Source organism: Echiichthys vipera, assembly GCF_963691815.1.
Source record: "Echiichthys vipera genome assembly, chromosome: X".
NCBI lineage: Eukaryota > Metazoa > Chordata > Actinopteri > Perciformes > Trachinidae > Echiichthys > Echiichthys vipera.
This window is the reverse complement of record NC_139825.1, coordinates 28,632,078-28,645,553: the sequence shown is the minus strand read 5'-3', so window position 1 is coordinate 28,645,553 and position 13,476 is coordinate 28,632,078. Positions and strand designations below refer to the sequence as shown.

Here is a 13,476-nt window from a genome sequence, read left to right as displayed (position 1 = left end):
CCCATCTGCACTCTTATTAGTTTCTGTATCGTCATTGCAGTCGGGGAAGGACTGTAACAGAACTGTGACAGCACTTTATACCTATATACATTATAGTTGTGACATCACAACCATACAGAAGCCCTGATACTTTCACAGCACTTATATTTATACTAAATCTCAACCAGCTTTGTAATCTAAAAAGACGCATCGCCGCCTCTAAAAAAGCGTATTTTTCCCCACTCACTCCCATCCAGGCATCCGTTGCAGTGGCTTCAATCAAACATTTGTGTTCATCTCTGTAAAAAACAGGTCAGCCAGAAGTCTTCCGTCCGTCCTTTCATTGATCCAGAGAGCCTGGGAGTTATTTGGCTCTTACACAACACTCACGGATGTTGTAGACACAACAGCAATATCCGCTTGTAGGGCGGACACTTTTTCAAGCCCAGTCTTTACACTTTAATTTCATTTTGGACGCACACACACACACACACACACACACACACACACACACACACACACACACACACACACACACACACACAGACACACACACACACTGTAGTTTTCTTTACTGTCTGCAGTTGTAATAAAAAAGTTGAGGGTTTTTTTGTGCAATAATTTAATCTTACTGCTTATATCTGTCATATACAGTCATACATATTTTTATCTCACATTTTCCTCTCCATTTTATTTTACCTGTAATCTTACATCTACTTCATATATATTTAACTGAGAGTTTATTGTTTACTGTTTGTCTGTTTTTTTTAAACTTCCTGTATTTATTTAGCGGTTATTAAGAGGTTATTAGTTATCCTATACTGTATTTTTTTATATCTCCCTTGTGTCTTTTGTAATCTGCTGGAATCTCCATTTTCTTGCAGGAGTTCATCCCAAAGGATCAATAAAGAGAAGTCTAAGTCTAAGCAAAACAAGTATAATATATATGGTTAAATGTGCCATATTAAAAGGTCTGTACAAGTCATTAAGAACATTAATATACAACAAGCAAACAACTATTTTTTATGTAACGATATAGTGCAGTAATGAAGTCACTCTCCCTCTGTGAGTGTTGTAATCAGAGTTTCTCTGTTGTTTGTTGTGATAGATGGTCCGGCCATCTTAGTGCACGTGGCCATGAAAAAATGTTGGTATTTCATGAGGGTGAGAGCTGTATAGAGGCAATCCCAGCCCATTTTCCCCCAGTAGTTCAAGTAGAGCGCCTTTAAGCTGTATTAGAACCTTTAATATGTCCATCTTATAACCAGTTGCCAAGTCGTGTGAAAATGTATTGCAGTCTATGATTGGTCCTCACAGGGACAACTGGTAGAGTTTTCCCTGTTAAATCAGTAAGAAAGGGTTTTGAAATATGCTTTTCTTCTTCTTTCCATTATAATTATAGATGCTACAAAACTGTGTGTGTGTGTGTGTGTGTGTGTGTGTGTGTGTGTGTGTGTGTGTGTAGGATAGGGGTTTGGGTGGAGGGTGGAGCTCTAATTGGATTACAAATTAGCTCAGGGACTATAATAAAGGAGAAGGAGAGGCGGCTGATATTGAGAAAACTATCGAACACATCGCTGCTTTAAACTGTTGGATCGGATCGAGCTTGTTCAACACTGTTAACAGGTGAGACTTTTATTATGTTGCAATAATTTATTGTGAGAAAACTTAATGACATTATGAGAGGTTAATCTGTTAATTCAGAGAAGACATAAAGCTAATGTACCAGACGATTTTCTGATTTACTTATTTTATTTTTAACTGAATTGTAATTTCCTTATAATGAGTATATACTTATTCATCATTCAGTTGTTTTTTACAAACTTAATTGTTCATATTCTGAATTTCATGCATGTCTTAAGACGAAGTGCACATTTCTGCATGTAACTGACTACTTCCAAAAAACTTTGGAGGAAATTATGTGGAAAGTGGTAAAATGTTATAATAGGGGTACAAAACCATAACCAACGTGTCACAATGAATTAATGCATGAATGAATGAGGGATGTGTCAACATTAAGAAATGATCAAGTTCCTATGGGTTCATGTGAATAGCATCAATAAATGATTAATTCACATTTACTTCATATATTCTATGCTACCACATTAGTTCAGAAAAGGCTACAGTACCTGTTCTCACATAAATATAATTGATATATATAACAATGCCAGTTTAATCAAGCTTTTAGTCAGATGCAAACATCTACATGTTGCTGCATGCATTAGTCATGTGTACAGGTGTAATTTACCCTTATTATAAAGGGGAATGGAAAAACCATGAATGTTTATCAAAATGGGTTTTAAGATGAGTCATGTTCACTTTGATCTTGGCTTCAAGACAGGTGGGAGTTTTGCTTCTGGAAATGTCCGGTCTGGGCTGTGAACTGTGTATGAAAAAAGCATAAAAGCTGAAACTGCAAAAAAACAGAAAGAAAGAAAAAGTGTCAGCTATTGAAAGATACGGCTGGATATAGTTTCTGATATCGCTGCTATCAAAATGTTTGGCCCTGTCTAAAAAATGCCCCAACTTTCACTAAAACATAAAAATAAATTATGTCACAATGGTAAAAATTTTGCTGTTAATGTTTAGTTTAAATTGGCTACAGAATTTTGGTACGTGTTGATAAACCAGTAGTTTTATGTATTATGTGCCGGCTTTGTTTGCTTTGAATGTGATTTACATTTCAGTGCGATGGAGAAAACTCCAAACTGCTGCACTCTGGCTTCACTGCTCGCTTTAGTCATCTTCATCTTGTTTCCAGTGAGGTCCGGATGTGAGGAAGACACCTACAAATCACTGACAGAGGTAAGCTGACGCACATTTATAAGATATTTACAAAGTCAAGTGAGTTGTGGCCTAGGTCACAGTACAAGATTTTCAAAACATATTCATAGCGTGAGATTGAAATGCCCAATAATTAACAAATGATGTTTTGTCTTTCAGGCTAAGCCGAAGTGCTGTGTGAGAGAAGATGCAGAGTTGAAGAGGTTCAGAGACGTCGACTATGACAGCTTTGTGGGTCTAATGGGAAGGAGAAGTGCTGCCCAACCAAACAGTGAGTGCAGGAAACACCTCCTCCTGCAGCACTGACACTGAAACTCTTGTCTTCTAACACGTAACTGTTTGCAGGTCACAGAAACACCCCAATGTCAAGAAAGAGAACAAATTTGAAACCACTAACAGTATTTTCCTAAATGACCTCACTTAATTGCTCTAAGTCGCTGTATTACATTTTCTTTCCGTCTTACGCAGGACACATGGATCACGTCCTCACTGATCTGTTGGGGCAGAATAAACGTGAGTGACTTGTGCATTGCATTGTGTGACTATTTGTGGATATCATTAAAAAAAAAATAGTTCAAATAGTTTATATATACATAAATAAACTGACATGCTTCAACGTACATGCAGATCTATGATATTTCAGCTGTAAAATAAAAAATGGATGACAATATCAGCTGATATTTATGTTTTTACATAAACACGTAACACACACACATATTTTTATAAACATCCTCTTTTGCATTTGTAGCCGAGATAGCTATTAACATAACATTTGAGATTTAAAAAGATGCCGATGACACTCTAATGTATGTAACTTCCCTCATAAGCACTTTTTCTAAGAAATCTGTAGAAGATCTTTTAGAATTGGTTGAATATACATATATATTTAAAATATTCTAATTATTGAAAATATAGTCATCAACAGAACCTTCAATGAAACTTGAAATGATAAAACAAAAAAAACAATGATCCTGCACTCCAAAAATCCATTTCACTTCCCTAAATCTCCATTATTATTATTATTAAATCATCATGTTTCAATCACATTCTGAGCAGCAGTCAGAAGTTGCTTGCCCAGTAATATGTTTCCTGACCAAAATTAGTTTTCACTGTTTTATTGTAAAGTGCCCACAAATTTCAGTGCAGCTTAGGGAGAGGTTCAACCATTGTCCACACATCCTTGCAGAGCTGTGACACCACATCCACCAACTTTTGTCATTTATACTTGCTAGATGCTCGATCGTACCCGACAACTTATCTGGCTCACTACTCAGGCGTCAACACTTCAGTTAGCAGCTAACTAGTGTTAGCTATGGAGGTCAAGGGTCAAAGGACAAGGTTAGGGCTGCAGCTGCTCGTTACGCTTAAATCTTTAAGTGAGTTAGAGTTTTTGCACCTTCGGTTCCGTTGTCTCCAAATCAATGGGATTTTTGAATGATGTTTTTGGTTAGATAGCTTAAATAAAGGCTGTAGTTCACACAGGCGTAAGAGATGGAAACATTTTGTTCTACGAGATAAAAAAAAAAATACATCAGCCAGTACACTACTCTTTTTAACAAGTGGCCAAATGAGACTACAAATGTCAAGTTACCTTTTTCCATCTGGAGGCTGCATTAACCTTTTTAAAAAAGCATCTTTTATAAAGATTATCTGAAGACTATCTTGCTGAACTAAATTATAAAATAAAGTATCAGAAACTTTTGTTCTTCACAGAACTTATTTTCTGCAATAATCTAAAATTAAATTTAAGTTCCCATCTTTTTTGGAGGTAACCCAGGGCGATGCTAACCTCTGGGTCAAAATGTCATCCCTGCAGCACTCTACAAGGTTAAAACTTAAAAGTTCTTGGGCGGCGGTGGCACAGTGGTTCAAGCAGTCGCCCCATTTAAAGAGGCTGAAGGTCCTCGAGGCAGTGGCTGCGGGTTTGACTCCCACCTGCGGCCCTTTGCTGCGTGTCTCCACCTCTCTCTCACCCCATTTAATATCTGTCCTGTCTAATAAAAAGCTTGGAAAACTGCCAAAAGAATAATCTTTAAAAAAAAAAAAAAAAGTTCAAATCAGTGTCTGTGTGTTGAAGCCTGCGCAGTATGTTGTCGTCCCGTAGGTGTGATCTAGCATCTACCCATTTCTGTACTGAAAATGATTTATCAGCTGACACCCCATTACAAATACATCTGCATTAAGCAAAGATCAGCTAATATTGATATATTTTATATTTGTCGTTCGACTTTAACAAAGATTCTGTTTGGTCAAGTTCAAGTGAGTGTGGTCTTTACCTACTCTGTAAAGTGTCCTGAGATAACTTTTGTTATGATTTGGCACTATAAATAAAATTGAATTGAATAATGACTTACTTTGTATATAATTACACATAATTGGCACATCTGTTTTGTTGTTTGTATGTAACAGGAGCGGCCTGTCTGTGTGACAAGGAGTTACAGACAAGCAGGGGTAGATTCATGAATCTCAAGCGGTGAGGACCTGTTCTCTGCATCTTCCCTAAAGTTAAATAGAATAAAAAATATTTTGTTGCTGAATCTTTTACACACGTTTTTGCCTCTACTCAGGTTTCAGCGCCTGCTGTAGTGGGGAAGCCACGACTCCTGAACCTGAACACAGACTTACTTAACTACAGAGAGGTGAAGAGCCATATTAAGCATGGATGCTTTTCTACTGCTACTGGAAAATGTTCTGACATGTGATATTATGTAATCAAACCGACAACAAATGTACAATAAAATATGCATTTATTTATAGTGATTTAAGTACCATTCACTGAAAACAATCCGGCACACTGATCACGTGCTCTCACACACATTCACACAAAACTCATTTACACACTGAAGTGTTTCAACTCAATCTAGACGTCAATACCAACATAAATACTTTTAAAATATAAATACATTACTGTACACCTTTCCCTTTGATAAAATTTGAATGTCGGAGTAGATTGTCGAGGACCGGATGTGTGGTATCACTGGCATCAGAAACCAGATGTGGTGGATATCAACAAAGTGTTTAGGCCTGCAGGACAGGTGGTAAGAATCTGTCCTTTCCTACTTAAAAAAGTTAGAAATACATTGCAAAGGAAATCATTATATAAAGCATGCGGATTTGGTTAAAACTGGACCTTTCCATTTTAATAGAAAAAAACGGAACATGATCTGTGCTCATATACAGAAGGGAACTGAATGTAAACACATACAAAGAGGCATTGGATAGGCATAAGTTACCTCAAACATATTCAACCTTGAAGGAGAATAAGAGGTTTAAGTGGTTAAAAGAAAAATAGTCATAACACTCAAAAGTGCACTCGATTTTCACATAAACGATATACATTTATGTTCTGTTGGAATCATCACTGAATCCTGCCTGATTCCTGAAGCCAATTTCTGTATTTGGTAATTACGGTATCACCCACAAAATTAATTACTGGTTTGGTTACAAAGTAGTAAAGGAGCTGTTATTTTAAATATACACTATGTACTAACTACAAAACAAAAGGTCTGGCCCACCCAGGATTTAAAAATGACACATTGTAGAAACTAAAACTGTATGAAAGAAAGATGAAAGACAGATTCTCGCTTTCATACAGTTGCTCTCGCTTCAAAAATATTGTGATGGACACGTCCTCCGCTGGCTTTCTCAAAGGTCATACTCATTATATTGAAAGGACTCAATAAAATTATACTCTATCTGAAAGCATCACCTCTCATCATGGTAATGTCACAGTGCAAAGTCATGTGTGCAGCTGACGGCTCGATACAATCTCAAATTTACAAGGCACAAGCTGAGGAGTCCACTAGGGAGAGATGAGTGGAACTGTGAAGTGTGTATCCAGTTTCAGGAAGCACGGGCAGAAGAAGCGTTTAGCGCGAATGGTTTGGAGAAGAAAGAAAGATATTTGAATACTTCCTTGTGCGGCTGAAGGTGTCTACACCACAAAGACGTAATAAAGTCAAACACAAGGCTGGAGGATAAACATACTGAAGGTTTGCACGTCACTGAACACACACCAAGCTATTAAACCGAGTGAGAAGCACCTGGATTGATGCCATTATCAAGATCATAAGCATACAAAAACTGACTAATCTGTTTACAGTCAGTCATCATTTATCATGGAAATCTTTGGCTCGACTGTATAAATTTAAGGTCCAATCAGTGTATGTCTATTAGCTACGGAGAACCCTAAATGCACCCAAACAAGGCTTTCCTATTGAAATTAACTTAATATCTGCATTTTGTATTCTGTATTTTGTGGGGGGTTTACGACATGGTTTTGGAAAAGGTATAAATATGATGCGTTTGTCTTTTTGTATTCTGCTTGATTAAGGCTAAGGGATCACATCTGAAATTGCCTTCACTTATACAATGACATGTATGTAGCTGGAATAATAAATCAATTTATCAGTCAACCCAAAATGAATCTGCAACGATAAATCTTTCCAGCCATTCAAACATTACGATGGTCCAACGTCTCTTTGACTAATAAATAAAAAAACGAATTTTCATGTTGTGGACTGTTGGTCGGGGGGAAAAGCTATTTGAAGACTTCCCAGAAAGAAATCCCAAGTGCCAATTTTCAACTTTTACTGAAATTCTATGAAACAATTAACTGAATAATAAAGAAATTGATCAGTAGATAAATCAATAATGCTAACAGTTAGTTGCAGGCCTAGTCATGCAAATAAAACTTTATTTACTTAAAGTTTATTTAAAATTATATTTACGACAAATATTATATAATAATATTACATAAATTCTTGAGAGTTACCGCAGAATACAAGAAAACAAGAAGGATGTATTCCTTTCTAGAACATATATGCAGCACTTGCCACGCCTGTATTGTGAAAGGGCTTTTGAACGCAGCCTGAAACAAGTTTGGGAGGCAGCTCAGTGCGACAGGGAAACTGGTTTAACGTAGGATGCTAAAACACCCTCATCTCTTAGACAAAAGGCATGTTTGATTGAATGTACAAGGTGAGGCACTTTGATTTGTTTTCCTTACAGCTGTGTTACCAGCTCAAAACATATAATTGAATCCCAGTGGTCTCCAAGGCAAATAGTAATCTGTGTCAAATTAAGTCTAACTCGAGCCAGCCAACAGCTCCCTCCCTGTAGAGTAAGTTATTTTGGTGGTTTTGCAATAGTTAAGAAAAGGATAAAACATTGGGTAAATGTAATTTACCTGGCTATGGAAAACAATTGTTCCCAAACTGGGTTTATATGGATTAAAAAGGACCATAAATTGGTTTATAAATGAATGCAGCTCACAGAAAGCTATTCTCAACTTTTGAAGAAGACGCTCCATTGTAAAAAAAAAAACAACTAACAAACCTGAAAAATAAGGGTAAAAGTCAAAATCGCCTCTTAGCCCAAGACCAGTCCTGCAGTCGCAATTCACATAAGTAGCAGTCCTTCGGGAACACACTTGAATGTGGGGACATTGCAAATCAAAGTGGACTGTTTTTCTACTTTTGTAGAAATCTAAGCAAAGATCATCAGAATGAATAAGCAAACACCCAGAACACATATTTCCCCTACCTAATGAGATCAGTTCCCCTTACGCACCCACACAGTCCAACCGTTATTTGGCTGCAGGAGCAGCAGGAGGGTCTTTACCAGCAGCAGGAGGGGGATTTACATCCTGTCTCTTGTCAGTCCTGGACGGATCATCCCCCTCTCTTTGCCCTTTCTCCTGAGAAGTCAGATCTTTATTTCCTTCTGCAGTATCCCTGGAACTTGACTGCTTAATATTGAAGCCTGGAGGGACAGGGGGCTGGTAACGGTATCTGTAGCCAAAGGCACGCAGGTGATAAGTGTAGTATTCCATTAAATACATGTGTGAAGCATCAACATAGTGGAATGAGACCGACACGTCCGAGCAGCAGTTTGGACCCTGAGGAAAAACAGAGTATGTGGTTAGACAAAGATCACGAATCACAGCTCAAAAATGAACTAATAAGAATGTCCGTCACAAGATAATACATTCAGGAAATACTCTTTAGTTCACAATGTATCAATCTGATTAACAAGTCAGTATTGCTTTGCTTTCATCTCTACTGTGGTTCTTCCAGATTGAACACAAAACATCAGAGGGTGTAAATATATGAAGCATTCATCCTTAAGCTGACAAGTGTCTGTTTAAGCTTTAGCAGCTCTGAAGTTACCCATCGCCATTGTAATACCACGTCATCAACTATAAAGGGAAAGACAATAATGTCGCTGCACTTGCCTCTGATATGGGGTAGTAGCAGTAGCTCCAATACCAGAAGCTCTTGGGAAACTTGGCAGTGAGATGTTGCTCGGGGACAAATGGGTGAAATGTCTCCCTGTGCAAAGTGTCTCTGGAGTCCCCTGCCAGCACCCCAACTTTCTCCATGCACTGCCCCATTGCCAGGTCCTCTACAGAGGTAGTGTGAGTGCACACTTTGTCTTTAAAACCTTGTACATATCGCCGCAGAGCCTCTCTGCTCAACACATAACCTGCACCGCCACTCATGTAGCCCTGCTTGGTGTAGGGCTTAAATCTTCTGCCAAAGTAAATTGGCTGGTCCGGCGTGTAGTTCGAAAGAACCCATCGCAGGTTGTCTACAATTACGTAGGTGTCATCATCTGCCTTGAGGAACCAGTCTGCCTCATTACCGTGATGCTCGTAGGCATAATGGAAGGCCCGGATCGTTTTCCAGTACAGCTGGTCCCGACCCTCCTTTGTACCCAAACCCACCGTGGGGAAGTCAGGGTCATCTACAGAGCTCATGAAGACCACAATATTGCAGTGGCGACTCCACGTGGACTTCACATGCCGAGCCTTCTTCTCCAGGTTGTTGGGTCCAGTCATTACCCAGCAAAGAATACGCACCTTTTTGTAAAGTTCATCAGCCATGCCGCTATCTTCACCTGATAAGGAGACATAATGATTAATATCACATTTTAGCTTTATTATAAACTGTGGCAATATCCAATAATGTAATATAATATGCTCTTTCCGGGTTTCCATTATTAGGTAATTAACCGCTTTTTACCGGTAAAATCTGTTGAAGTCCGACAAATTAAAACATCTCCGGTCATGATGTCCGGTGAAAATAATTCTCTCTAAACTGCACGCCTAAGACCACGCATTGCCCTAAAAAAGGTTCAGTCATCAATAGGTTATGGTTATTTTTTGTTTGTTTTCAAGTAGCATAGTTTTTATTATATTATTTAGGCTAGATGGAAAGGTAGATAGATGGGCTACTTTATTTCATAGCCTATTAACAGGACTTATTTTATTTGGGAACTAATATCAAATGTAGCGGACTTTTCAATACAAAATAATATAGGCCTAAATCTTCATGCCTTGAGGATGCCATGTCAGAAACACTGATGCTTTTGGGAGAGGAAAAGACAACATTTAAATAGAAATATAATGCCCTCATCGCAGTAGCAAGAATATGGGCAAAATACGCCAAAGCAAATCAGTTTTCCATTTTATAGTATTGGCAAGTTTTTAGTGTACATTGTTCAACATGGCTTTCGAAGCTTTATATGCCCCCTACATAGATAAATACTGAATATACACACTTTTACATGCACTTTAGAGACATGGTTACTAAACATGCAGCACTTTATTAATCAGATTTCACCCCTAATGCTGAGCTGATTTTGGAACCGCAGCTTACTTATTTTACTGCAGTGACCGAAGACTGAAGAAATATTCAACAGTGGAAACTGACTTATCACAACTAGAGGCTGATTTTAACTGCATTCGTGATGAGAGATGCTGCTCCCTGACTTCTCTTTGTCGGTGTTTGTGCGTGTCAGAGCAGAGTGAAGACAGACTACTGCAAGTGGAACTTTTTCTCTGTATTTATTTAGCACTGGTGCACCACCACAACCAGGACATTACCACCACTGCAAACATTTATAAATACACAGACACTGTAATTTGGGATGGGAATTGATAAGGTTTTATTGATACCAATGCTATAATTGATTCTGCATATTGGTCCGATACATTATCTGATTTTTTTTTTCTGTAGGGTAACTTACTGATAAAAATGAAGGATAGGTATATTTAAGCATAATGCTTCTGTCTGTGCCTTTCACTCATATATACTATATATATATATATATATATATATATATATATGTGTATATGCCATTATATGTATTGCATGACTAACTGAATAAAAACGTACTGCTAAAACAAGACGTTTATTAAAAACACTACTTAATGGCTCTCATTGATTCCTGTTAAGTGTTCTGTGTAGAAGTAGGCTTACATCTATTTTCAATGCAAACATTTATTATCTCTGAGTCTGAACAGTGTAGATGACATAAGATAATATTTGTATAGCCTTTGTTTTCAGTTAGGTCTACTTAGTCAAACAAAATTCCTGCTAAGCCTGCCTGCTTTTTACCCTTGATGAAAGACGTGCTGCTCAGTTGGGAAGCAGTGGCACTCGTGCATAAAGTGTCAAATATATGGCATCACTGGAATTTAAGCCCATCTTGCGTAGTAAGGTGTTTTAACGTGTTGCTGGTGTTTCCACCCTCACTTGAAATGATAATTTTACAGACATTAATAGCAGTGCTGTCTTATGTCTTATGAGCTTTGAGGGCCGCTGCCTCCTGAATGGTTGCTGGGTTAATCTTAATACTCGAAATAATAACAGAGAATCTCGTTTACATGAAAGTCTGTCAGACACAACTTCTAAACTTTAATTTCTGTACAACTAAAAATATTGTCTAGAGTGAAATAAAAAACAGCCAACAAGGCAGCTTTGGATTTTACAAGTTACAGATTAATGCATTATTTTTTGAGTGCAGATTAGAGTAGCAGCAGTTTCTTACACAGCTTTACCTGCGTGCAAGGTGCATGGAGGACAGAAATAAGTGTGTCTACTGGGTAAAGAACAACTTTATTGTGAGACTTCACAATAAAGTTGTTCTTAGAAGTATCAGACAATAAACCACAAAGCAGTATCAAGAGGGACAGATCACTGCAATACCACGTACGTACGTAGGCAAGGATTACAAGTACACGGAAGCTGACACTTTGGTTTTGGTGGCATTTTACGCTTAAGTATGTCTGTAAATAAGCTTACATGGACATGTGCTGGAGCCTTTCATATTACCTTTATGATGCGGGTGCTTCAGGTTAAAAAGAGCAGACCTCTCTTTCTTCCATATCTTCCTGTCTTCCTCAGACTGTTGGTCGTGAAGTTCAGCAAAGCTGCTGGACTGCTGCGGTGACAGAGTCCTCTCAAACCACACCTGCCGCAGAAACACGTACAGTGTGATGGTCCCCACCGCGAAACCAACACAGAAGGAGAGCCTGGATCCGTAGGCCTTCATGCTGGACCAGGTGTGTCTCGCTGTCAGTCGTTCAGCTCGGCAGGTGCTGAAGGGGATAGTGAGGGCGGCAGCATGGACACAGTGTCACTACAATGGCTTTTTAAGTGTGAAGTCGCCTGTCTTTGTTGAAGACGTGAGGACAAATAACGACCAGTGACAACTCAGTGAATGTCACTCCCTGTTTAAGGTGGAGTTAGTTACACGTTACTCACCAGCAGCATTGCAGACAACATAGCAGCTGGATTATGTCACAGCTGCTTCTTTATAACAGGAAACTTTGAAAGCGACCGATGAGCCAGTTTTCACCACGAAGTAACGTCACGTCACGTCTTTCTCTCCGAGCGATAACTTAGCTCAGCTAGCCACAGCTAAAAACGATGCTAACAGTTATCGTGGTGAAGCTGCCCGCTAACCAGAACGGCAGCTAAGTAATAATAATTAAAACAATTATAATAAAGGTTATTTTCCTCGGCTTCCGCCTTTGGTGCTGGGGCAGCTGGTGTCAGCTAACATGGCTAACGATAGTCCGTTAACTTCAGAGCTAAGTTGCTAAGCGACCCTCCTACGGTACAGAATCATTAACCGTTAGCTGACTGGAATGACCGTTGACCGTAAGAAGTCCAGGGTTTAATTAACACAAACCACTGTTAAAAGCCGCTCCACAAACTCCATCTAACCTGAATCTAACTTATCTGACTGTCGTCTTCCGTCCAGCGAAAAGGCATTTCCGGTCAATGAGAGTTATTTCAAAAGAAAAGCGCAGACGTGCCCTCTACAACAGGGGATCCGGGACCCCCAGGGGGTCCTCGGGGTTACTGCAGGGGGTCCACCAAATAATTTATAATCTTTCCAAGTTATTTAAAAAAAAATATGTCTGAAAATATATATTAACATGGATGCAATGTATTATTAGCAAAGATACATTTGTGAAAAAATGAACCATGCACCGATACAACTGAGCTGAAGGATTCAATGTGCCTTCATAACGCATTTTTAAGATTAACATCTCATCTCATCTTCAACCACTTATCCACGGTTGGGTCGCGGGGGCAGCAGCTCTAGCAGGGGACCCCAAACTTCCCTTTCCCGGGCCACATTAACCAGCCCTAACTGGGGGATCCCGAGGCGTTCCCAGGCCAGTGTGGAGATATAGATCTCCACCTAGTCCTGGGTCTTCCCTGAGGCCTCCTCCCAGCTGGACATGCCGGGAATGACATATGATGTATAAATATATGAATGTGTATCATATGCATCATAAAAAGGTGTGTGTGTGTGTGTGTGTGTGTGTGTGTGTGCGCGCTCTTTAGGCCGCTGGTTCTCAAACTGTTGTGCTCAAGCTCGCTCTGGTGGTACTCGAAGGAACCTCCAAAATAT

General features: G+C 39.0%; 1 protein-coding gene across 1 annotated transcript; it reads right to left on the bottom strand.

Moving 5' to 3' along the window:
* Window positions 1-5,551: 5,551 nt before the first annotated feature.
* On the bottom strand, window positions 5,552-12,755 carry c1galt1lb (core 1 synthase, glycoprotein-N-acetylgalactosamine 3-beta-galactosyltransferase 1, like b). Its single transcript, XM_083938883.1, has 4 exons — window positions 12,315-12,755; window positions 11,883-12,148; window positions 8,999-9,663; window positions 5,552-8,662 (listed from the first exon to the last, which is right to left on the bottom strand). The coding sequence occupies exons 2-4, from the start codon at window positions 12,100-12,102 to the stop codon at window positions 8,351-8,353; spliced, it is 1,197 nt and encodes a 398-aa protein (XP_083795009.1). The 5' UTR covers window positions 12,103-12,148; window positions 12,315-12,755; the 3' UTR covers window positions 5,552-8,350.
* Window positions 12,756-13,476: the final 721 nt, after the last annotated feature.